Raw genomic sequence first — 26,049 nt, forward strand, 5'->3', positions numbered from 1 at the left:
CCTAATGTTGCTCTACTTACGCTTTAGCTCTACTGATTTCGGCTTTTATCGTTGATAAGTGTTAAATGGCATTCATTGTGGTACCTCTAAATTCTCTAACATTTAGAATTCAACATTTTGTACAATCTTAAATAATATTAATATAATAATTATCAAACAAATGTTAAATACAGGCATAAACATACATACAAATACGTAAGACTTTCGGTTATTGCATAAGTGAAGAAAAAACAACAAAAGAAATATAAATGATTAATTTAAACAGCTATGAATTGTTAAAGACTAAACTATGCAGCGGCAATGAACTACTTTGCATTTAATTATATATAATATACATACTTATATATACATACATATATATATTTATGTATTTAACTACCTGTATGCTTACATAGACACAAACGGATTCATATATACATACATATGTACATATACATATACATATATGTATATGTGTGTATGTACATAGTAAAACATAAGCGCATAAAAAATACAAAGAACACACAAATTGATTACATGCATAAACATGAACACACATGCACGCTAATAACAATAAATATGTACTAACGGGCCACACAGTCCTTTTTACCATTCAAACACACAATTGCATACAGCTTATAAAATATACATATGCATATATGTATGTTTATATAACAGTACATACATATATCTCCCCGACAAACCAAAGTATAGATTAACTTAATAACACCAAACTGAGCGCATTGCTCCCCCGCTGCAAATACAGTTTTATACACCTAATATATTTACATACTTATATAACACCTGCATAATATACAAATACACATGCATATGTATGCGTAATAGTTTAAATGTGTAATATTAAACAATTTATTGATGATTACAAAGTATTATACATACATACATATATATAATATTATTAAGCGTTCCATGAAAAACTATTTAATGTGTTCTGCATGTTCAAACAAGTTCCATCAAAAAGCATTAATAAAATGAAATTAATTAACAGATAAAAAATGGTAATCTGAAATTATGTTATTGTTTCTGTTGTGGTGAAAAATGCTAATGTTTGCTTCGTATTTAGGAATGGTCCGATTCAAAACTGCCTTCTAATATTAATTTCTTACTTGCTAAATTCTCGCTAGACACAATTATATGCACCGTACAAACAAATTTTATGTCAATAAATTGTTTCTTAGCATTTCCTGTTTGAAAAACAGTTTATTACACTAACAAAATTTCAATTTAATTTACAAACACTTATTTCCTAACCGATCTATTTCCCCCAACTGAAAATGGCAGTGTTGATTTTTTTCATTTATTTTTTCACATTTACTTTCTATATAAAAGCATATTTTTTAAATTAAAAATTTACAAAACTTTTGGTACTTCCACCAATTCCTCCAATGGCTTGGGTGGTGGAATTTTGTATTCTGTCTCAGGGGTTTCGTAAATCTTCTCCTCTTTTGGCTCCACAACCGACACATTGTCGGGCAGTGGCTTCTTGGGGCCGATCTTGTTCTTGGGATCGTAGGGCAACATAATTTTCACCTTAATACCCAAAACACCTTGACGCAACAAGACGTGACGGGTAGCTGTTTCAACGTAATCGTTGCATGGATCACCAGAGTGGATCATCAGACCATCAACGAATTTCATAGACTTGGCACGTTGACCGCGCAATTTGCCGGATACAACAACTTCACAGCCCTTGGCACCGGATTCCATAATGAAACGCAATACACCGTAACAGGCACGACGCACCGCCAAACCTCCGGTCAACTTATAACGCAAAGACTCAGCCTGTGCAATAGCGCACAGACCACGAGTGGCCACTTTCTCGGCGTACAATTCGATACGACCAGGCTCGAAATTGAAACGCTTTTGTACCATAGCGGTCAGCTCACGAATGCGACGACCCTTCTCACCCAACACTTGTTGTGTTTTGGTGGCCATGATGATGATTTCAGTGCGGGCGGGGGTAACGCGCACCTCAACTCCAGAGTAACCATCCTCGGCGAGTTCACGAGTTAAGAACTCGTTCAATTCAGCCTTGAACATGCCATCGGCAACGAACTGTAAAAGTAAACAACAAAATTAATATTTAATAAACCACTGTAATTCATCATTTATATGAAAATAATTAAATATCTACTTAAAGCGCTCGCTTGCAATAGGAGCCACCCAGTTGATGTTTGCATTTTGAGGTTAGTTTTCATGACATTTTTTTATATTAACACCAATTATAATTTTTAGCGTTACTTTCCCCCAACACTGAATAGCATGAACAAAAGTTCAACGTAATAATATCTATAAAATCATTTTCTTTTGGTTACCTTGCGTTTTTTCGAGATATTAAGGCTCATTTTGTATTAAAAACGTCTCGCACGGAACGTGGTCAAACAGAAAGAAAGACGCACCGCTTTACCAGCCACATTGCAGTCAAATAGAACTGCATTATCGTCGAGTAAACGTAAAAGGTATCGATAAATTTCGTACAACAGGGATGTATTGCATGAAAAAAAATTTCTTAAAATAAAAATTTGAAATAATGAATTTAAACATATCAAAATTATAAAAAGCTTCTAAGAAAAATAGTGATTATTTGCTTTCTTATTTTCATTTTTAGTTGTTTTATTTTTTTATATTTTTAAATGCCTAAACATGCTTTATGCAAAACCTTTTGAGAGATAAATTGAGGAACACATTTTTCATTTGTATAGAAAATCTTTTAATATTGATTATAAAACAGAAATTTAGAGTTGTTTTGATTAAAAATGTGTTTTTAATACACTCAATATACCAAAATATATAATCATATGGTAAAGAAATTTTGTTTCCGGTGATTAACCCTTGAGGGAAAAAGTGAGCACATTAGACAAGTTTACTTATTATATTTTTATACACTTTTTTCTCTTGTGTAGCAACGATTATTCAGAACTTCGAATAACGGTTAAAAATTTATAATAAGTGGAAATTTTCAAAATTGAGTTAAAGTTTTGCTTGATGTATGATACACATATTTGAGAGATAATCCCTTAAAAGTTTTGTCAAAAACAACTGCTAACTTTAAATAAACACTTGATTCTAATTTTGGTTTCGATTCCTTATATATGCGTATATTTTAAACGACAACTTCAAAACTTTTATTATATAATGTTAAGCCCCTCTTTGCTTCGTGAAAACTCCGCCTTTAAGATGCAGATGGAGTTACACCCACGTAGGCCATTCTATCTGTACGTAGGCGTAAACAAATTCATGACGATTAGAATTTTATCCCAGAACTTTACATAATCAGTGTATTTAAATTGTTTTAAGTTTTCATTAAACTTAATTACTACATAAGTTAAACCATCTGGAATTTATTTACCGAAAGTATCTTGGGTAAAAATCAATAAATGCATGAAACACAACCAAAATAGTAATAAACACAGCTTCAATACCAACCTCTACGAATAAACCTAACGAAATAATGGCACTGAACGAAAATGTCGGCCGAGAAAAACGACGCATAGTAGGCGTCGTCATCGTTTTGTTGAGCGTATAAATAGAAGTTGCAGGAAAATTTTTGACTCATTCGATATCAGTTTGGTAAGCTTCATAACCGGCTACTCCGAACGTCGATAACTTAGATTGTCCAATCTCTTTGTGATTTCTTGTGTGTATTATTAAAAACTAAAAACTCAAAATGGTAAGTTAAACAATAATCTGATAAGATTTAATTAAAATTGTATAAGTTCGTGGCGAATTGACAGAAAAGGAAGTGGAGTATTGGTGAAAATTAAAGAAAAGTGTAGTGATTACGGCAAGAGAGAAAACGTGATTTGATGACGTTAGCAAAAATCTACAAAAGTAAATACATATATTTTTCGAAAAATTTTTGGTTTGCAAACTATTAAAAAGTATGAAAGAAAAACTTGAAACGAAAATTAAAACTATATTTTCTTCATCGGAGAAATCTAACATCTATATACTGTGAGCCGGTGACCGCACCCAATGCAGTAAACGTCGACGCGGACTGCGGCGCCGTTGAGCTACGTCATTTCGACTTGAAGAAAATATGTACAGCCGAACTTTTTATTTCCGGAAGCAAATAAGCACCAATTCATAGAGAATATAATTAGTTTTAGAATCTGAGGCTTGTTACTTTATCGTAAAGTAGTAAAATATTTGATTTAAAAAATAATTTTCACCTATACTCAAGTATGCTTTCTCCACTGCCTATTGCTAAACCATTTGGTCCAATTACGATAACTAATAAATATTTCCTTTCTCTTTATATTTCAACAGCGTGAATGTATTTCCATCCATGTCGGTCAAGCTGGTGTCCAGATTGGTAACGCCTGCTGGGAATTGTACTGCTTGGAGCACGGTATCCAGCCTGATGGCCAGATGCCTTCTGATAAGACTGTCGGCGGTGGTGATGATTCATTCAATACCTTTTTCAGCGAAACTGGAGCCGGCAAACATGTTCCTCGCGCTGTGTTCGTTGATTTGGAACCCACTGTAGTTGATGAAGTCCGTACTGGTACCTACCGTCAATTGTTCCACCCTGAACAGTTGATCACTGGTAAGGAAGACGCTGCCAACAACTATGCCCGTGGTCACTACACCATTGGTAAGGAAATCGTCGATTTGGTTTTGGATCGCATCCGCAAATTGGCCGATCAATGTACTGGTCTGCAAGGTTTCCTCATCTTCCATTCCTTCGGTGGTGGTACCGGTTCCGGTTTCACTTCCCTTTTGATGGAACGTCTCTCCGTCGATTATGGAAAGAAATCGAAATTGGAATTCGCTATCTACCCAGCACCTCAAGTGTCGACTGCTGTAGTCGAACCATATAACTCGATTTTGACCACCCACACAACACTGGAGCATTCGGACTGCGCATTCATGGTTGATAACGAAGCTATCTACGATATTTGCCGTCGTAACTTGGACATTGAACGTCCTACCTACACTAACTTGAATCGTTTGATTGGCCAAATTGTGTCATCTATCACCGCTTCGTTGCGTTTCGATGGTGCCCTCAATGTGGATTTGACTGAATTCCAGACTAACTTGGTGCCCTACCCACGTATTCACTTCCCTCTGGTTACCTATGCTCCTGTAATCTCTGCTGAGAAGGCCTACCACGAGCAATTGTCTGTTGCTGAGATCACCAACGCTTGCTTTGAACCAGCCAACCAGATGGTGAAATGTGACCCACGTCACGGCAAATACATGGCCTGTTGTATGTTGTACCGTGGTGATGTTGTGCCCAAGGATGTCAATGCCGCCATTGCTACCATCAAGACCAAGCGCACCATCCAATTCGTGGATTGGTGTCCCACTGGTTTCAAGGTCGGTATTAACTACCAGCCACCTACTGTGGTGCCTGGTGGCGATTTGGCTAAGGTGCAGCGCGCTGTCTGCATGTTGTCCAACACCACAGCCATTGCCGAGGCCTGGGCTCGTTTGGATCACAAATTCGATTTGATGTATGCCAAGCGTGCTTTCGTGCACTGGTATGTCGGTGAGGGTATGGAGGAAGGTGAATTCTCCGAAGCTCGTGAGGATTTGGCTGCCCTCGAGAAGGATTACGAGGAAGTCGGTATGGACTCTGGTGACGGTGAAGGTGAAGGTGCTGAAGAATATTAAACAACGGAATGAAGAGCGTATTGAAAGAAGCATACCCATTGCTGAAAATTTATTTTGTTTAAGTTGAACAAAACTGATGTTCGAATCAAGGAGTAAAACGAATAATTTTTGACGATTATACAAAAAAAAAATTGAACATTGAAAAAGAAACATGCACAAGAATACTAAAAAGAAGAGTAAATTAAATGAAAATTGCATTTGAAGTTCAAAAATATGTATTTCAATTCACATGGGTGGGGAAAATAGAAGTTAGTTTTATAATTAGTTGTCTATTAGAAGATTTGAATGACGAGATGCACATATTCCAGATTTCTACTTTTTCATAGCGCCTAAGTTCATTGCACTCGAACTGCTAGATATTTTTAGCGTTGTGCTTTGTAGGTCTCGCTGCATTTCACGCTTTCTACGCCGGCACATTTAGCTGCTTTCTAGGTAGTCATTAACGTTTTGCTTTGCTTTGCTATTACATTCATGATCAAGCCCATTGCATTGCAACTTCATAATGTAATTATCAGTGATCTCATTATGGTTCAAAAATAAGTTTCTGTAATTAGTTCCCCTGCTGCGTCTGTTTGCTATAGTCGTTCATTTAGTAGGGAATTTCGATTGCAGTGCTTCTCCCAAAGAGTTTTAACATTTCCTTTGAAGGCGATCAAAAGGCTTTTGGCATTGTGCATATACATAATAGTAAGTCATATAACAGGTATGTAGCTAAGTATGTTGGATTGTTTTTATTTTCGTTAAATTGAAAACAGCGCTGCCAACGTCGTCATTGGTGACTACATCGCATGTTTATAACAACACCAACGTGAAGTGAAGTATTTATGCGCATATGACATCATCATCAAAGCGTTGGCTGAGCTGAGAAATGTAGATTTCCAAATAAGTCATTATTTTGTTGAGCTTAAAAGTTATTATTTTATATTCCTATATATGTATGTAAATATGAAAAAATAGTGTGGACTTATAAAATTACACATATGTACATATGTATAATTGGGAGAAAATACTAATTTAACGCCAGCTGCAAAGGTGTGTAGTATATAAGTGCGTACATACATACATACATATGTAGGTACTACCTATTTCCACTTTTTTGTCATACGCCGGGCGAGGTTATTAAAGTAGGTAACGATTTGTACAACAAACACACGTGGGCACGTATCTATGAAATACACCCTTATTCGCTTTGTAGAATATATTTGTAAGAATATACATATGTATGTACATATGTAAGTATTTGTTGATTTCATGTACATATAAGTTTTCATATATACCCTACATAGCTGTCGCTAGGTAGCCGGCCGTTATATTTACATACATATAAGCATGACTCATAGGATTGTCTGTTTGCCGCATTATCCTTTCTTCTTCAAACGTTCCAACGCAGTGTTTGCCCTCTAAAAAATCAATACTTTTTCCGCATTCATTGTAAATGTGTTGAGCGAGGTTTTAAGGTGTGCACTTATGTACATACAATAGTAATTCACAAATAATTAGTATTGAATATTCAAGTTGCACAATTTACAAAACCTGCAAAAATCATGTGAAATTAATAAAAATTAATCAAATATTGTCATGTGTCATAAAATACTTTACGTTTTTTATACTAGGTCCTATATCCCCGATTTCCAATCGCAGCATTACATCTCAGTACTATGCTTTCTACAAGCTTCTTTCATCTCCCCTTTGAGATGGTTTACCAATACCTTCCCATAAATTCTCAAAATTTCTGAAATTTTTAGCAGGAGTTTTAAGTTTAACTTCGTTCTATAAGTTTTCTATTGGATTAAGGTCAGGGCTTTGCGTTGGCCAATCCAAAACATTTGTTTCTGTTCTTAAGCCAATCTTTTATGACCTTCGCTGTGTGCTTTGGGTCAGTATCCTGCATAAAAGTCCAGCCAAGGGACATGAAATTGAAAGCAAATGGTTCCATTTCGCTCCTCAATATGTCTAAATAATGATACTGATACTCGTGCCAGACAGACTTTATCATGATATTTCCGCCTGAGGATAGCTGCTACTAAAACAATGAAAGCCGGATATTGAAAGTGATTATTCCGGTAGTAGGGAACTGAACATATGGAACTAATACCAGACTTTTGTTTTATTCGAATATAAATTTTAACAAAACGTAAACGCTGCAAATATACATTTGTAGGTATGTCTATATACATATATTTTTATCTAAATATTTGCGGTGTTTTCCACGGTTTTATCAAGAAATAGAGTTGATAAATTTTTTAGAATGAAAGTGTACGCCATTAAATAGAAAGACGTGCATATCTACATACACATATACATATGTATGTATGTATGTACACATACTATCATATTAGTACTAATATAATATTATTATTACTAAATTTACCTCCTTAACTGAGTTCTTTCGAAAATTTGTAAACAGCTATTTTATTTTTTAACGGTATTTCAGCAAAAAAATCATTTAATAATTAAGAAATTTCGTTAAAAGCGAACATCTGCCACTTTCGTTCATTATCTTATTAAATTTTTGGTTTGTTTCTACTTCAACGAGTAGAAGTCGTGAAAGGTAGATGCATACATACATATGTACATGCAATTAAATACATATACATACGCACATGTGCAGTTAGTTGGCTGCATAGCGTACTCTCAAAGCATTACCATTTTGGAAGAGCCTAAAATATAGTTTACATCTTTCAAAATAGATTTATTAAGATGGCGACGTCAGCGAAAATAGATCAACCTAAATGTTTGTGAAAAACATCCATATACACACATGCATGTGTATTTACACATGTATATATATTTATATACACACTTAGGAGAGGCTAAAAATGTTGGAAAATATTTGGTGAGAGCTACAAAACCGCAACAACTAGCCAGTGATGCAAGAAAAAATTCTCTACCATTTAAAGCCAAAGACACCAAAAATACAAAAATAACGTCATACAAATATATTACACATATACATAAAATACTAGTTTCTGAAAAGCTATCCAAGTATGGCCACTGCGGAGGCCGGCTCTGAAACATGCTGTTTGAGCGTATACAGCTACTCATTTCTGCAAATTCAATGTTGATCGTCTTATGGTTATGTTTATATCGTGTGAATATACAAACATATGTACTTATATTTTTATATATGAATATGTATTACTGCTTTCATGCATGACTGCTGTTTTGGTGGCAAATTAGTAACATATGTTCATTTGAATGAATGCAGAAACTCAAGTTGCAAATAATATGGTATTATGGTTCTAAACCTAAAGCTAAATTTGGTGATCTTCATATTCATACATACATATGTATGTATGTATATGTTTAAGACTGTAATATGGAAGCTACGCGGAATATCACCGGAAAATTTTAGAATTTAAGATTTTCTAATGAAAACCCATTCATTTTGAGCGAATTTGAAAACAGTTATCCATAAATCAGTTATTTCCGGTTTTTTTTCATTTCAAATACAGGGTTTTCCAATAATAGTGATAAACAAAAACACACTAATTGTTAAGGAATTCGATGAACCCAATTTTCGAGTAATTTTCCACTAAAACAAATCATTTGTCATTAATAGCACGTTCAATATTGACTTCTTCAGCTTGAAGAAAGTCTGGTTTATTGTTAAAGACCAATGACTTCAAATAACTCACAACTTCTTGGAGACCATTCAATGACACAATTTCTTAAAATAATGGAATCCTTGCTTCTGAGTATATCCAGACATATTTAAATGGTCGAAACGACACTTAGAAATCATATCATCCCTATTGGAAGGGTATATGTACAGTAAAAATTTGGCTATTAAAAATTATGAGAAAAGAAATATAGTTATTTCCCGAATTTTTCGCATTAATTTTCTCATAAAATCTGTCAATTTGCTTCGTGTTTGGGAACATAGCTATTGCAATAAAAGTCAGTATTAAATGAACTGCCTTACCCACAAAAGTTGCCACCGGAGTTTTGAAATTTCTATTTTATTTCTTCATATAATTTCCTATTTTAGACGATGAAATATTTTTATATAATACGTTATTTTGACAAATGCTTTGTGAAACAAGCTAAAATTTTCATAATTTATTTCATAATATGCGAATACCTAAAAATTTAGTATTTTTCGCTAAATCCCTATATCCACTACATCTATTTGCCTTATCAAAAGACTTATCGATATTTTTGTTTTGTGCACATTTTCGTCGCCTTGTCAATTATTCTCTGTTGTAAACAAACCCGGACTAAGGCATAAAACAATTTGCAAGAATTAAATTCAAAGTAAAAGCAAATTATTTTGAAGATAATATAACCAGTTATTATTTGCAATACTTTCGGAACTCATCAATTTCTTACAGAATTTACCAACTAATATGACATTAACAAAGACTGTGGACCAGGCTACCATTCTCAGTGGTGATCGTTCCAAGTAAGTACAAGCGCTCATATGTAATTCTTGACATTTCTATCAATCTCTGCTTATACCGGCACATTTCTACGGAGAATACATATTAAATATTAAATTGAGTTAATGCTTATTTTAGATTAAAAGATTTGCTTTGTAATCGTTTGGCTGAATGTGGTTGGCGTGATGAGGTGCGTCTGATGTGTCGTAATATCATTAAGGAGAAAGGCAACAACATAAAAGTTGAACAATTAATTGCCGACGTTACACCACGCGCTCGTGCCTCTGTTCCCGATGCAGTGAAAAAAGAACTACTTATGAAGATCAAGGCAATTTTAGCTGCACAAGAAGGTATCGATTTGTAAATGGAAGTTACAGATGAGGATGCCGTGAATTAACTATTTTAATTATACAAACATATATATATACAAAAAATGCTGATAATACTGTTAGAGCATCGTATTATTTTTAGTTAAAGGATTATGTTTTAATATCACAATTTCTACTCGCTTTTTGTGAAGTCCTCTTCGTAATTGGAATGAACAAATCTTTGTGTGTACAAAATTTATGAAGCCGTATTTAATTTTTTGCTTTATATAATTATTTGTGTTATATGTTTAAGAGTGTACATTTTTGAGCTGTCTTATACATTATTTGACTGGTGGAAGACATAGGGACACATACTTTTAAAAAGGGTCAAAGAACATTGTACTGACGTCATCATCTTTATATGATTGCAACTCTATATCCAACAATTATAAATTATAAAGTTTATTTGTAACAAAATCGTTCCTTACGGCATGTGGGTGTAAGGTTGCCCGCAGAGTGGACGCATAAAGCCGAGTCGAGCGCATTTTCCGAGCTATTTGACGAATAGCGTTCTGTAGCCACGTGCGTATGGACTTGATTGTCAGAGAAAGGCTTCCAATCTATTTAAATCACCGAGTTAAATTATATGGTTCTTCGAGTGAAATCTTAAACTTAGGAACATTACAAAATAAGTTCCATGTAGGCTTTGATCCATTGATGTGTTTAAAAACCACACTGGTTAAATTTCGGTATTTATATGATTTTACTGATGCCGGGAGTTGAACTCGTTGACACGAACTCGACCTACGACTTCTGTCCTGTCGGAACAGCGCATTATGATGACCATTTGAACTCGAAGAACCCGTCTAAATCCACTCTTTAAACATGTTACAATATAACCACGTCAATAAAATAGTGAGTGGCAGCGTAAAAACGTATAATAATGCTCTTTAATTTTAAATTATTCTATATAAATATAAATGTATGTCTTTTGCTTTAATAAAAAAATAATACTGGAGGCACTCATCATCTTCTGCTCAGAGCACGGAATTGCAGAGCCCACAGTTGCTCACCGGACACGTTTTCATTTCTTTGTGCACACCCACGCGCAATACCGCGGCCATACCGATCTCCGAGTGCGTGGATATGTGACAGTGCAGGATCCAATATCCGGGGCTGTCCGTATAGAAACGAAGTATTGTATAACCGTAGGCTGGCACTTGCACAGTGTCCTTCAGTGGTGCACCTCGCTCCCGACGCGGCAATGGTGTGCGACGATCAATCTCTTCTATCTGGAAAAATAACAAATACATGTGTATGTACATATGTGAATGTGGTGGAAATCAAGAACTTATTGCTTTACTAACATTTTGAATGCGATCAGCTCCCAGTACGCCAATGCCAACCACACGAAATGTGTAGCCATGCAAGTGAATGGGATGGGCCGTTTCAGTGGTGCTCGAGATCACGAATTCGACATCATTAAACGCCGGCACCTCGATCACATTCGCACATTTGCAATGACGACTGCGACAATTCAAGCCCATTGCAGCTTGCTGGGTTTTGTTGCAGAGGAATTGGCCAATACCTAGATTGCGTGTCTGCAGCAGAGAGACACGTGAAGGCATTGTGAAAGTGATATCGTCCATCTGAAAGAGGAACTGATTTTTGGTGCGCACGGTCATGCTGGTGTAGAAGGTGCGTTGTGGCACGGCCGCTGGTACCGAGCGTTTCTCCAATGCTTTCAAGTCGACAATTGTGATTAGATTTTCATCATTGTTGGGTGGCTTATCGACGGTATTGAGTTCTTTGCCAGTCGGTTCGTATAAATAGAACACCTTCGCTTTTGGGAGCGCACGTCGCTTGGCACCCTCGTAGTGTAATACTGCCTCCTGATGTAACCTATTAATTTTGCAGAAGTTGTAGCCCTTAACGCGTATCCAATAGTTTTCGACGGCTTGGTTTGCGTGCAGAACAAAGTCGAAACGTTCGCCACCATGCAATGTGATCTTGCTCACCTTTACGGGTACAATATCATTACCATCACTGGCAATGACGATGAGTTCATGATTATCGATGCTTATGCTTATCGGGCAATTGGCTACACCTGTGACGAGTAATAGTAAACGAAACGACTTTGGCATAAAATAATAAAAAATAGTATAATTAATTTCCGTTTACCGTTAAAGACTACACGGAAGCGATATCTGCCGCCGCGCACAACGGAATAGGTTGAGTAGAGGGTAGGTGTCGTTTTGATCGGTTTGCTGCCATTTACTGGTGGTATTTTCCGTCCAACACCATCAATTAGTATACTCTGCGGCACTGAGCCTTCTTGATCGTACATCCAATCCTGCAGCATAATTGTGTGCTCCGAGAAGTCGAAGTCGTATAAAGATCCATGTACATCTTCCACTTTTGGTTGTCTCACCACCAACGCGCCGGCTATGCCGAAACCTCGTTGATGCCCCACATGACTATGCCACCAATGCGTGCCGACATGATCCACCTCGAAGCGATAACGAAACGCTTGGCCGGGTTCAATTGGATACTGCGTAATATATGGCACACCATCCATATGCGGTGTCTGCCGCTGATGCAAGCCATGCCAGTGTATAGTGGTGATGTCATGCATGCTATTGATAACATCTACGACGATCATGTCACCTTGACACACTTCGATCGTTTGGCCGGGTAATTGCCCGTTAACAACCATAACTTCCGTCTTCACGCCATCCGCATACTTGCAATCGTCGAAGCCTTCGAAATCTTGCACTGCGTACGTGTCGATATACTCACGCCCACCAACCTTAAAGCGAAATCGTTGCTCGAGATAACGCTCACAACTCGGATTAAAGGTATCGTCGTAGTGCACGACGAAGTAATAGTAGCATGTCATCGACTCATTGGCGCGGCATGTGCGTTTACAAGGGTGATCGGCGAAATTTTTATATTGACCACTGCGCCAAGCTTTGCTTTCTGCGTACGTGGGCTGAGGAAAGAGCTCCAGCATCTGTTCATATTTGCTAATGTATGCTTGAAGAAAAGATGATTTTTGAAAGTATTAAACTTGTGTTTGAAGTCCTCTAAGCCTATTATGCGGAGGAAATAATACTTATGTATATGTATATACGGACCACGATCATTTACATACTATGTACCTACTTGTATATAGATTTTTAAATGCTTTAAAATTGTCGAAGTTATAAAGTTCTCACCTCGATGTCTTACTGAACTTCGATTTGGAATAATTAGTGATTTTGAGTGGGTAACTAAGTCGAGTTCCCAAGCTGGAACCTTGAAGCTGAAATTAGCCATTGAAATCTGAAGCTTTATACATCGGACCGAACATTTGAATCTTGGTAAAACCTTATCAATATCGAGAGCACAGTGTTTATAAATAGAATGCTTTATATTTTCTTCTTTCTGATTAATATCTTTAAGTTTTAATGGAGATTTCTCAAATATTAAAAAGCCTTCGAACTGTGAATATATTTTTGTGAGTAAAATAAAGATCTTTCGTAGAAAAGCTTTAAAGTTTTCGCTTGAATATCTTCATTTACGAAATTATACAGGGTTTGTGCGGAAAGTAATAAGACTGAGTCGATTTAAAAAAATTTATTGAACCAATCGTTAAAAATTTTAAAAACCTTCAAAATAGGCACCTTCTGCGACGATGCAGCGCAGCCAGCGCGATTTCCAAGCATTAAAGGCGTCACGGAAAGCATTCTTCGGACTAGCCTTGAGATCCAAAGTGCATGCTACTTAGATCTCCTCTGACGTCTCAAAATGCTTGCCACATCTGGGCTGTAGGACGGCTGCGGAAGCGTTGGGATGCCGGCCTCGGTTAGATAGCTGTTCACAAGAAAGGCAGTGTCAGCCGGGGCGTTGCGGTGGTGCAACTTCCAATCGGCTGCGATGTCTTGTCGGACCAGATAGACCCTTTTGATCGCGAACCTTTGCTCTAACGAACGCTGCATATTCGGCTTGCACCACTCACAGAAACACGTCACTCGAAAAAGTTTGTCCTGTTCTCCAGGTGCTCGGAGACAACTGACCAGTCGCTCGTTCGTTAGCTAGAAACGCCCTCTACCCAAAGTCCTATTACTTTGCGGACTAACCATGTTTACTGGTTATGTTTATTTATTAGGTACAGACTCTGTTCTAAAAAAATCAATAGCTTGAAAATTCCTCCAAGAACTAGATGCACGCGATTGGACCACTGAAAGAATACATGTCGTTTGTAATAGTGTGAGATCATTTAGTCGTGACAGGAGACACTCGTGGAGTCTCTTCAACCATATTTTAGCGTATATAGTCCAAAATAAACAATCATTACCGGAGTTCGAAAAAATTTGTTTCCAAAATACTTTTTTCATATGAATATATATACATATGTATATGTATGTATGTATATCTTTAAATGTGTTTAACTTCTTAGAGGAAGTATGTACCTAGTAAGTACCTTCACACAGCACACCAAATACAAATATCGCCAGAGAAATTATTAGCAGTGAGTTCATTTTTATTTTATTTATATATTTTAAAATTTTTTTTTGGTAATTTTTAGCTTTGTGTAATGTCCAGTTCTTCACATATAAACACTAAATAAATAATATTTTTTAACACTTTTATGTATCTACAGGTTTTTCGGCAAAAGCCGTCGGCACTTATGCGATCGTACTGGCGTTACTTTTTGACGTTTTATTTTTAAATAAATATACCGTTACCGTATTTTGAATAACTACTCAACGCGCCCATAAAGATGATGCTTTTATAGCTGCTGGTATATACAATAAGGTTCTGAATTTCTGGTTAAAATGACATAAGTGAGGTTAAAAGTTTCTGCTTTTCCAACAGTAAACAATGGTCGCACATGAAATTATAAAGCTAAATTGATTTTTTTTTTTGTGTTACGCAATGAACTTAATATTTTGCTGTACATTTAGCGATTTTTTTCTATAAAAGTTTTTTTTTTTCTATAAAAGAAGAAGCAAACCTGTTGACTTGAGTTATACCTTTTTCAAAAATCTGGAGACAAGTTGTCGATATCAGATCGTCCTAATATAAGCCTATACAAATATGCGCTGAAGTTATCACTGGCTACATACATATGTATATGCACATACACACATATTGGGTGTACATGTGTATGTACTCATGTTCATATATAAATTTATCTTACCATATTCTTGTTAGTTATTACTTATCTTGGCAGAATGATATATGTACATACATATATACACATGTATGAGTATTAAGTTTTCAGTAGAATCGAAATTTGAATACTTCTTACATTTTTTAATTACCGTGACTTACATTCATATACCATAAACATGGAATGGAAAAAAAACAAGAAAGTTCCAGCATACTTCTGATCTGCAGACTTAGATTCGTATTTATAGCACACAACCTGTAGGAATCCCCGCAAAACTAATACGGCTGTGTAAACTGACGTTGAGCAAAAACAAAAGCTCCGCCAGAATCGGGAAGAAGCTCTCCGAGCCGTTCGATACCAAACGAGTTTACAGACAAGGCGACTCCCTATCGTGCGACTTCTTCAATCTAATCCTTGGGAAAATAATTCGAGCTGCAGGGCTGAATGGAGAAGGTGCAGTCATCTATAAGAGTGTGCAGTTGCTGGTATACGCCGATGTTATTGATATCTTTGGCCTCAACAACCGCGCCGTTAGTTTTGATTTCTCCAGACTTGGTAAAAAAGTGAAGCAATGAAACGAGGGCAAGACGAAATCACCTCTCATCAAACAAACAGTCGTCTTGGCTCCCACGTCATTGTTGACAGTCATAACTTCGAAGTAGTATATAATTTCGTCTATCTTGGAACCACAAACAACAACGTCAGTCTCGAAATCCAACGCAGAATAACTCTTGCCAACAGGTGCTACTTTGGACTGAGTAACCAATTGAAAAGTAAAGTACTCTCTCAACGAACAAAGACCAAACTCTACAAGTCCCTCATCATCCCCGTCCTGCTATATGGAGCAGGGTCATAGACGATGACAACAGCTTATGAATCGGACGAGTTTTCGAGAGAAAGATTGTGCGGAAGGTTTATGGTGTTCTGCGCATCGACAACCTATCTACACTTGTATTTTCCAATTGGCGCCAAACAACGAAAAGGAAGAACGACTGGCGCGCTGTTGTAAAATGGGCTATAACCGCGTAAGCGATGTCTACGCCAATAAAGAAGATCAACCTGTAGGAAAATGCTACCGTTTCTGCTCTTGGTAATTACGTTAAACTCTAACAACTGCTTAGGTGATTTTCAGGGTCCCAGTTTTTTCTAAGCAAATATGGTTATTTTGGTTAGCGTATTATTAAATAGATTGTTCCTTTTAGTACTACACTCATAGACGATGTAGATAGAGATTGATCTTAGATTACACACAAAACATCATGACAGACTCTTACTTTCTAGTCAACAAAGTCTTTGTCTATAATTATTTTACTATTTTTTGCGAAAAGCCTTTTTGAATCCATAACCTACCTTCTACTTACTTAACAACTCCGATGTCAGCTAAAGTTGAGGCTCAAAGAAATGAGCTATTGCAACAATATCGGATCATACGAAAAATGCTGTGAGATGCGAGCGTATGAATTGCAATGTAAAGAAGTTTTGAAGAAGATTGTGTCGCGTTGGGGTTCATTGTGTACATATATGTACATATATATATGGTATAACCGTATGTACCGTATAAGTAGACGTTCAACTGTTGCAGTATTCGGACTGGAAATTTGATTTTTTAAAGCGTATGCCATTGCTTCTGAAATTCATATTGCCAATTAAGTTGTTTACAAAGTACTACATTGGTTCATGCAGATTTATGTACGTGTGTTTATGCGCTCTCACGAAATCTAAAATTGCAAATATGTTTTTAAAATCTGTATTAATTTTGAAAACGTCAATTTTGCTTTCTAAGCTCTATTGCCGCTTTGACTGATGCTTATGACGGCACTTCATCATGTTGTATAAACCAATAACCGATTTGAATTGCAGAGCCGGAGTTCTTTGTGTAATATTTAGCGATTTCTATATATTAGCAAAGTTTACTGATCAACAATGAAAATAGAGTTTTTTCGAAGTGTTTAGCAGTTGCTTTAATCATTTTATTTCTTTAAATTTTTTAAAGTCGTCATGCTTAATATTATATACTATATATACAATGTGCTTCTTCAAACATAAATTATACAGTTACATACGCACGATGTTATTTAGCTGGGTTATATGTACTATATAAAAACTTTTATTACTATGAGTACTTATAGGTATACGGACAAGCACTAAATATTTCCTTTATTCGCTAAAATTATGTGGACATCGACTTTAAAACAAAAGAGACTAATTAAAATACTATTTTAATAAAAACAATATGGGTTCTTCTATAATAGTTTTGGTTAAAATTACAACTTACGCAGCTATTAGGGACAATTGTTCGTTGATTATACATACTTACACGGTAATGAATAGTATCAAACAATATCGAGGGAATTTACTCAGATTTAAAGGGAAATCTTTGTTCAGCTAATATAAAATATAAACGCGTATTTATTATTGAGCATAACAAATTTGATTTCTACTTATTAAGGTTACTTTTAAATATACATATGTATGTTTGCTAATTGGCAACTGTGGTATGCACTTAGAAACAGTTTATTTACTGCTTTTGACTATGGATATGAAGGCTTTTTCTGGTTTTTTCAACCAGCTGACTGTTTATTGTTTACATGTGGTGGTTTTGGTGGGTTTTCTTGTGATTTTCATATAACTTTTCTATTTTTACTTTTTGCGAACAATATTATAGTAAATATATTTGAGTATTTGAAAGAATGGTTTATCTTTAAAATGCTTTTAATTTATGCAAAAATGTAACCCTTTCCGTCTTAGTGTTGCTTTGGTAGACATATTCTTAAACAAAAAAAAAAGCAATTTCGCGTTAAATGAAATGTCGTGATTTAAGAAAACTAAAAATCTAAAACTTTCATCAGCTGAAATACTATAGTACAATTCCTATCATTATACTTTGTATGCACAAATATTGATGGCCACAGTTGAATACGAGTACATATAATGGAAATTCAATTTGGCTTCGCAATATCATTATTTTTTATTCAAAAGTGAATTAATGGAGAAATTCGAATTGAATTTCACATTCGGTTCGTCGGCACATGGTGGTTGCTGTCGCTGTTCTTGTTGCAATAACAATTGGTTATTATCATTGCTCTGTTGCTGATCATGCAATGCTAACTGCTTATCACCGCCAATTGTTGCCGTTGCTTTTCCCAATGCGCCGCTTACATCCGCTGTCGGCGCTAAATTCACTGATTTCAATTTGTGACGCGGCTTGCGTAAAAACTTTGTTGAAATTGTGAATTTACCTGGCTTGCTGCTTGCTTTTGCAGTGCTTGTTGTGGTACTTGTTGTTGTTGTCAATGCGGTAGTAGCAGTCATGTTTGTTGTTGGCGACATGAAATCCAATTGCTGCTGTGGCGTCAACAACTCATCGACTGCGCGTTGCTCAACATACGTGTTAAGACGCTTAGCTTCTGTCGAACTCATTGCCATATAATTATCTACATTATGCCCCTCTTGTTGACGCAACATTTCCTGTTGTAAGTGTGTGACATAACATATTGCCGGTGTCTTTTGCCTGCGTTGCTGTCGCTGCTGCTGTTGTTGTTGTTGTCCATCGAAATAATTGAGAAAATTCTGTACGTGCATCAAATTGTCATTGCCACCAGCCAGTTTGCGCTGCAATTCCACACCCTCACATTCATTGGCATCCTCTTCATCGGCTTCGGCTTCGTAGTCTAACGAACGCAGTGAAGAGGAAATTGCCGAGGATGAGCTGCTGTTATCACACGGACTACGACTGGGTGTGCCACAGCGGTTTCGTTGTTCAAATGACGCAACATTGCAGTCCAGCGTGTAAATATCGCCTGCGTTGTTTGTTTTTGCCGGCGTTTGCTCTTCATCGGAGGAAATTTTAATGGTATCACTGTCGGCAGCTGTTTCTTCTTCTTGTTTCTTCGCTTTTTTGCGTGGGAGAATTTCTTTTTGGTGAGCATTTTGCAATTTCGTTTTTTGTTGCAACTTTGGCTGTTGTCTGGCTGCTTGTTGCAATGCTGCCCTTTCTCCCTTTGTTTTTTGTGGAGTTTTTGCTTTTTTTGACGCTCGTTTTCCTGCTTGTTGTTGCTGCTGCTGCTGCTGGTCTGTCGTGTGCCGTTGTGGCTGACGGCTAGGGCGAAAGGCCAATAAAGCTGCTGTCGATTTTCAGCTGGGCTTTACTAGGTTATCGTCGCGTCTTAGCTGCGACTGTTGTTGCACCGTTAGAATGACATGTTTGTGCGTGCAGAGAAGAAAGTAAAATTAAAACAAAATGTTAATAAATTTTTGCATTGAAAATATTGATGTTATGTTATTATCCAACATTAAACAATGATGTGTGGTTGTTGTTGTTGGTGATTAGTGACTGATGTGGCCTGATGAGAATTTTCATAACAATAATTTGAACATTGTTGCAAAGTAGGGAAAGGGGGTTAACATATTTTTTGACATTTTACACATTTACGTTTAGCTCAAAATCCCAATTATTTTCATGATTATGATGATGCTGATGATGATGACTGCAATGTGTTTGTTGTTATAGAAAACAATTGTTTATTTTATGGAAAAATTCAGAAAAATTTTTGACACTTAGCCAATAGCATGGACTGACCTAAAATTTATTTAAAAATTTGAGGTTAGGAAACAAAACTAAAATTAAAATGTATTAAAACATTAAAAGTGTCGTAACTTTTGCTGCAGAGATTGACATAATTACGGTTCAATTCCAATTAGGTAAATCCGAATGTTTGTCTTTGGAAAGACAGTTTTGGCAATTCCAAAAATTTGTATTTAAATCAAGAAAAAAACATTAACTTCGGCTGCGTCGAAGCTGTAGTATCCTTCTCAAGTACATTTATTGCTGCATAAAGGGTATAAAGATCTATAACTTGATTTTGATTCAATATGTTCAGAGATTGTTCAATAATACATGCCTTATTTTGTGGAGATAGTTCCTCAAATAAAAAGATTTTCCATAGAAGTACCTGATTTTAACCGCTCAGTTGGTATAATAGCCATATAATAAAGTGGTTACACAAATGAGGAGCTTCTTGGAGAAAATTACGTGTTCTAAATTTCAGATCGATATCTCAAAAACTGAGAAAATAGTACGTGTGCATATACACAGTCATATAGACGAATTTGGCTCGCCATGCTGATCATTTACAAATATATTTTATAGGGTTTTCGCCGTTTTTCTCTGGGTGCTACAAATTTCTTTGCTTAATATGTATACCCTGGGGTATAACAATAGCCATCATTAAGTGGTAAAAATGCTTTTAATATTTAAACAAAAATTAATTTTCGAAATAAGTTTGTGAATTTTGGTAAACAACAAACACATAAGTGTTGATGCTAAAAAGTTGATGAGTTGTTTTGTCTGTTGGAAAGCAATTATTATTCGAATGCTGAATAATCGATTGTTATGAATTGGTTTTTGAACATTTCTTTGGAACATTAAACATTTAACAAGCCATCACGCCACACCACTACTACCTGATGATGAGTATAGAGCGAGTGAGGAGTATACGCGGCGGCGGATGTGGGGTGGCTGCTATCCGATGCGAGTAATGTGGTATTACCGGCACCACCGCCGCCACCAACGACACCTCCACTAACGCCACCACCACCACCACCACCACTCACACCACTACCAATAGCATATGTTGTTGTTGTCGTCGCGGTTGTTGACCCACCTCGTGATGCCGCGGTGTTGTTGCTGCTATTCGGATTATTATTATTGCCAATGTGTGGTCCAACCATGCCCCCCATACCGCCATTTCCGCCGACGCTGCCGAGACGCGTTGATGCAAGTGAATGTGGTTCGACACCGACACCGATGCCGGAGTTGACGTTGACGTTAACTTGGGCATTGGGATGCGTTTGATGTGCGTGATGTGTATGAGGAGCATGCGTGTGCACGTGCGGTGCATGTGTATGCGTGTGTGCTAGATGTAGCGGATGGGTGGCGTGCAAGTGCGTATGAGCAGCCTGCTGTTGCTGTTGTTGTTGCTGTTGGTGATGATGCATGGCCGCTGCTGCGGCGGCACTTTGTGCTATATGTTGCTGCTGTTGTTGTTGCTGTGCGGCCGCAAGCGACATTTGATGATGCTGGTGTTGTTGCTGTTGCTGCTGATGCAATGATTGCATGTGCTGTTGGTGCTGTTGTTGTTGCTGTGCAAGACGATTTGCCGTCATTGTGGACATACCAACAACAGCGGTTGCTGCGCCACCTGTGGTTGCAGCTGTTGTATGCATGTTGCTGAGTCCTTCGAGACTATTGGGATGCATAGCTGTTGGCAGATTGCCTGCAATGCTGGTTGCTGGTATTCCTGAAGCATTTACATAGCTGGCCGTGGAGTGCCTGAGTGTCAACATAGAACACACAAAAGCAGTTGAAAAGTGCGCAAAACGCACAAACAAAGCGGGACAGCGATTGGATGTGAATGAGCAACAAACATGTGACGGAGAGGTGACAAGCGGTAAGAAGAAGAAATAAAATTTGAGAAAACATAAAACAAATAGTTAAGTTTCAAATGTTTAAGTTAATTTTCGACTTTTCGTCTTTAACACCATTAATGAAACTCACCTCATACCCATGGGTGGACCAACGCCTCCACCGCTGCCAATTGTACCACCATGCGCTGACGTTGTCGTCGTTGCTGCGCTTGCTTGCCGAAAGTCGATGCCATTTTCCAACACGTGTTGTTGTGGCACACTTGTATTTAGCCGCGAAGTTGGTGCCCCACCCCCTGCACCAGCTGATGGCGTTGTGGTCGTATTGGGCACGCGTGTATTCACAGTCATAGCAGTGAGCGATGTGGTCACAGCGGTAGCAAGTGACGTTGCTGCAGCAGTTACAACAGTTGTTAAAGCGGTGCCGGCATTGGCAGGGCCAATTGTACCAGTACCGCCTGTAGCTCCGACGCCAGTGCCCGCATTGTTACCGCCAAGTGCATTAACCGCTGCAGTTGTTGTTGCTATTGCTGCTGCTGCACAGGCAGCTGCTATTGCCGAGGTCGCTGTTGCAACACCTGCGGCTGGGGCTGTTGTCGAGACGGTGGCAACACTGGTGGATATCGCTGTCGATGATACGGCCGTGGCTGTAACATCGTTAGTTGCAGTTCAAACTTTTTGTACTTTTTTTAAGGAAAAGCTATATAGGAGTAATGTGTTATGCCTCTCAACCGATCGAGGAGAGTGAGGGCTTAGGATTTCAATTTAATTCAGTGTTAACAAAATTGAGGTTTATAAGAAGTACATAACCTAAAAAAATCTTTTTTTGTTTTCTAAATCCGGGTCTCACTTTGGTACTAATAAAAGGAATAGTTGTGCTTAGACGCTGTTGAGTGTGAGAAAATGAATTGATCTATTTTTGTCAAAAAGTTATCTTCATAATATGTGTTCTTATGGGTTCGCATTCTTGTTTCGAACGAATTTCAACTGAAATTTAATATCTTATTTTGTCCCTAGTCAAAAGCGAATAACAAGTTACTACTCGTAAGCACGTTTTTTGCATACACTTACTATATATACCAGTTAACCTCAGTTGACTTATTCGAAATTCGTTGCGTACAATTAACCTGACCAATATTACAAGAGAACCAACTTGTACCAAGGAAAGAATTGATGTGAGATAAGGTAGAGTAGTGAATAAAAAATGCCAACCGTTGCCGTGAATATAAATCTAGCAGAGGAAAAACACCGAATAAATTTTGAAATACCAAGGAAAATGCTGGGATACATAAGAGAATTTTCAGTAGAGTATACATATACTACGAGGAGCAAAAAATAGTAAGACTTTGTTCATAATTATAAAATTCTTCAATGCGCCTAGCGATTCACGTTTAATGTCTTCAAAAGGCTCTAAAAGCGGTGCCCGGAGCGGTCGCATGAGTTTGTTCAATAGCCAGAAATCACACGGAGCTAAATCAAGCGAATACGCTGGTTGTGGCATGATATTTGTTGAAAATTTGGCGAGAAATTAACAAAAAATCAATGCAGTATGCGATAGTGCATTATCCTGTTGCAGAAACCAAGAGTTGTCGACCCATAAGTCCGGCTTCTTTTTATGAATAGCTTCGCGCAAACGCCGCATAATTTTCAAACATTATTCCTTGTTAACAGTTTGGCCGGTCGGAAGGAGTTCGGAGTGCATCACACCGAAGAAAACTGTCAACATAACCTTGATTTGTGGCCTGCTTTGACGTGGTTTTGTCGGTTTCGGCTCACTTTTGCCACGATTTTCAACAGATTCGACTCATCGCCAGTAATAATACGTTTCACAATATTCTGGTAGTAGGAAAGCATTGTTTCGCAGACGTTAACGAGACGCTGTTTTTCGAAAATATTTAGTGATTTGGCAACGAATCGTGCTTTCACTTTTTTAAGGCCAAAAGATCTTTCAAAATGGTTTTAACTGATGCTTCCGATATTCCAACGATGCCAGTAAGATCTCTGACTGTTAATCGTCGACTATCTAGCACCAATTCCTTTATTTTATTGACGTGTTAATCAACAGGAGATGTTGATGGCTGTCCTGGACGTGGTCCTCGTCGTTCTCGACTCTTTTTGAACGATTTGTACCAATCAAAAAAACTTGTTCCAGACAAAAGTTATCACTTAAGGCTTTTTCTAACATTCCGAACGTTTCGGCACCAGAAATTTAATTTCGCACACAAAATTTAATGGCACTTCTTTGTTGAATAATTTTACTCAACGTAAATGTACTTTATGTACTTCAGAAAGACAAGCGTACACTAAACATTAATGATTATTTTGATGTGACATTTGGCACAGATGTCACTGACAACCTAGAAAAATAATATTTCGGCGAATGGATTTACGCGTGAAATTTAAATTAATAAGTCTTACTATTTTTTGCCCACAGCAGTACATACATATATTGTATATAGATACAAACATATAATTGAAAAAATAGAGTATAGTGGAGTAAATGAAATTTTCCAAAGTAAAAGCTGTAAGTTTTTTTTTATAAAAGAAATTAATGCATAAAAACACATTTATGGGTATTTTATTTTGAATGATTGGGGAAAATGGGTTACTCTCATGGCCACGCCAAAAAGGAGTTTTCTTATTATTTTTCAATAAAAGGATAAAGTAAAGAAAATAAACAAACACCATTTTTTAATTTTAAATTTTTTAAAAGTTTTTCATTTTATATTCAGCAAATTTCAAAAATTTTAATTACTAATTTAATTAATATTAATTTAAATGTACGTGAATGATTGACTGGTGGGTTGGTTTATAGTAGGTGAATATATGTATATGACAGATGTGGGAAAATAAATATTTTATATAAATTTAAACACTAATTATATGTATAAAGTAAATATTTTTGTGTAGTATAACATACATATGATTATAGTAGATATATGTATAGGTTTGTTATATTTAAATATATATAATTTGATACTTAGCATTTTACACAGAAGCGTACGAATGGGTGGGTGTTAGAAGTGTGATTGGTGTACATGAGTTTGGATGCGGTGAGTGATGAAAATGCTTGTAAATATGTATGCTGTGAGTACCGGCAGTTCGAAAGCGTTATTGGAAGGCAATTCAACGAGGTTTATTAACTTTTTTAAGCTTTTCGAAATTTAGAAATCTTCCAAGTATAATTAACAAAAATTCATTGCAATTGTAATCACCACTATTCTCAGCGTTAAATTCAATTAAAAATGTTACTTTATACACCACCATCATTAAATACGCTGGCAACATTCCCATATTCACATGCATACATATATACAATTTGAATTGAATGATAACAGTGTTCCTTATTTCCAGCCAATTTAAGAAAAAGTAATAATTTTTATACAAACCAAAAGTTGTAGAAAGAAAATTAATATTAATTAGTTACAAACTATGTATATATGTATATGTTTATGTGTGCGTGTGTGTTATATATATAGTATGAATGTTTTTTTGGTTGTTACAAACAAAATTTGTTTTTGTACTCATTTCATTACCGTTTTGGTAAACTATTATTGTATGTGCAACTATATTAATTTTTGTTTTTATTATTGACGATTTATGTGTATATATATAGGAGTATGCAAATTATATTTAAATAAATCTCTAATACATACAAATATTGTATATTCAAGCGCTGATGCGTGTGCACGCACACATCCAAGTACATAGGTTATGTATATAGTACATATGTACATACATAAATATACGTTCATATAAATATAAAGAAGGGTGTATTAACTAAATCTTAAAATGTTTAAATGCTAATCAAATATATGTACAATTCAATTTTGTTTGCGTTTGGTTTTAATGACGTTTTGTTTTCAATGTGTCAACTAATAAAAAAAAAACAAAATATCAGCATGAAAAAAATTTAAATTTCCAAAAATGCATTATTTATGTTTTATTGCAGTATTATGTATATAAGTATATATATTTATAATCCAAAGCAAAAAGGCCAATTCACGTTACACTTAATCAACTATATAAAGAAAGTAATAACCAATAAAAAATTAAATTATTTATATATAAATACTGGGCCCCAAAATGAAGAGGAAAAGTACATAGCAAAGCTAGAAACTAATAAAAAACAAAAACAATTAATTTTAAGCTTAACACC

General features: G+C 36.3%; 6 protein-coding genes across 15 annotated transcripts in view; 2 read left to right on the forward strand and 4 right to left on the reverse strand.

The window, feature by feature from the left end:
• Window positions 1-1,283: 1,283 nt before the first annotated feature.
• LOC120766629 (40S ribosomal protein S3) lies at window positions 1,284-2,427 on the reverse strand. The gene is made up of 2 exons (XM_040092245.1): window positions 2,316-2,427; window positions 1,284-2,055 (listed from the first exon to the last, which is right to left on the reverse strand). The coding sequence occupies exons 1-2, from the start codon at window positions 2,343-2,345 to the stop codon at window positions 1,351-1,353; spliced, it is 735 nt and encodes a 244-aa protein (XP_039948179.1). The 5' UTR covers window positions 2,346-2,427; the 3' UTR covers window positions 1,284-1,350.
• A 1,121-nt stretch (window positions 2,428-3,548) lies between these two features.
• LOC120766628 (tubulin alpha-1 chain) lies at window positions 3,549-5,823 on the forward strand. Its single transcript, XM_040092244.1, has 2 exons — window positions 3,549-3,670; window positions 4,270-5,823. The coding sequence occupies exons 1-2, from the start codon at window positions 3,668-3,670 to the stop codon at window positions 5,617-5,619; spliced, it is 1,353 nt and encodes a 450-aa protein (XP_039948178.1). The 5' UTR covers window positions 3,549-3,667; the 3' UTR covers window positions 5,620-5,823.
• A 3,948-nt stretch (window positions 5,824-9,771) lies between these two features.
• LOC120766630 (enhancer of yellow 2 transcription factor) lies at window positions 9,772-10,568 on the forward strand. 2 transcript variants are annotated; one of them, XM_040092247.1, is made up of 3 exons: window positions 9,772-9,876; window positions 9,954-10,024; window positions 10,140-10,568. In XM_040092247.1, the coding sequence occupies exons 2-3, from the start codon at window positions 9,969-9,971 to the stop codon at window positions 10,363-10,365; spliced, it is 282 nt and encodes a 93-aa protein (XP_039948181.1). In that variant the 5' UTR covers window positions 9,772-9,876; window positions 9,954-9,968; the 3' UTR covers window positions 10,366-10,568. The 2 variants fall into 2 exon arrangements, with proteins under 2 accessions (XP_039948181.1, XP_039948180.1); XM_040092246.1 differs by having other exon boundaries at window positions 9,825-9,898.
• A 497-nt stretch (window positions 10,569-11,065) lies between these two features.
• LOC120766631 (laccase-3) lies at window positions 11,066-15,240 on the reverse strand. The gene is made up of 4 exons (XM_040092248.1): window positions 14,775-15,240; window positions 12,491-13,345; window positions 11,677-12,416; window positions 11,066-11,601 (listed from the first exon to the last, which is right to left on the reverse strand). The coding sequence occupies exons 1-4, from the start codon at window positions 14,830-14,832 to the stop codon at window positions 11,347-11,349; spliced, it is 1,908 nt and encodes a 635-aa protein (XP_039948182.1). The 5' UTR covers window positions 14,833-15,240; the 3' UTR covers window positions 11,066-11,346.
• A 2,152-nt stretch (window positions 15,241-17,392) lies between these two features.
• On the reverse strand, window positions 17,393-19,601 carry LOC120782760 (myb-like protein AA; the record flags this gene model as incomplete). The annotated part of the gene is made up of 1 exon (XM_040115221.1): window positions 17,393-19,601. A coding segment is annotated over one exon (1,173 nt), but the record flags the coding sequence as incomplete, so codon positions are not given.
• The window catches only part of LOC120782601 (serine-rich adhesin for platelets-like), a 57,594-nt gene continuing 51,099 nt past the window's right edge, over window positions 19,555-26,049 (reverse strand). For 4 of the 9 annotated variants that reach the window (XM_040114957.1, XM_040114959.1, XM_040114958.1 and 1 more), the window contains exons 11-13: window positions 22,024-22,537; window positions 20,928-21,798; window positions 19,555-19,643 (exon numbers count right to left, since the gene is read on the reverse strand). In XM_040114957.1, the coding sequence (XP_039970891.1) occupies window positions 19,602-19,643; window positions 20,928-21,798; window positions 22,024-22,537 (1,427 nt within the window). In that variant the 3' untranslated portion in view covers window positions 19,555-19,601. The remainder of the gene's footprint in view (window positions 19,644-20,927; window positions 21,799-22,023; window positions 22,538-26,049) is intronic. The other 5 variants (XM_040114962.1, XM_040114965.1, XM_040114963.1 and 2 more) reach the window with 4 other exon arrangements.

Source organism: Bactrocera tryoni, chromosome 1 (assembly GCF_016617805.1).
Source record: "Bactrocera tryoni isolate S06 chromosome 1, CSIRO_BtryS06_freeze2, whole genome shotgun sequence".
NCBI lineage: Eukaryota > Metazoa > Arthropoda > Insecta > Diptera > Tephritidae > Bactrocera > Bactrocera tryoni.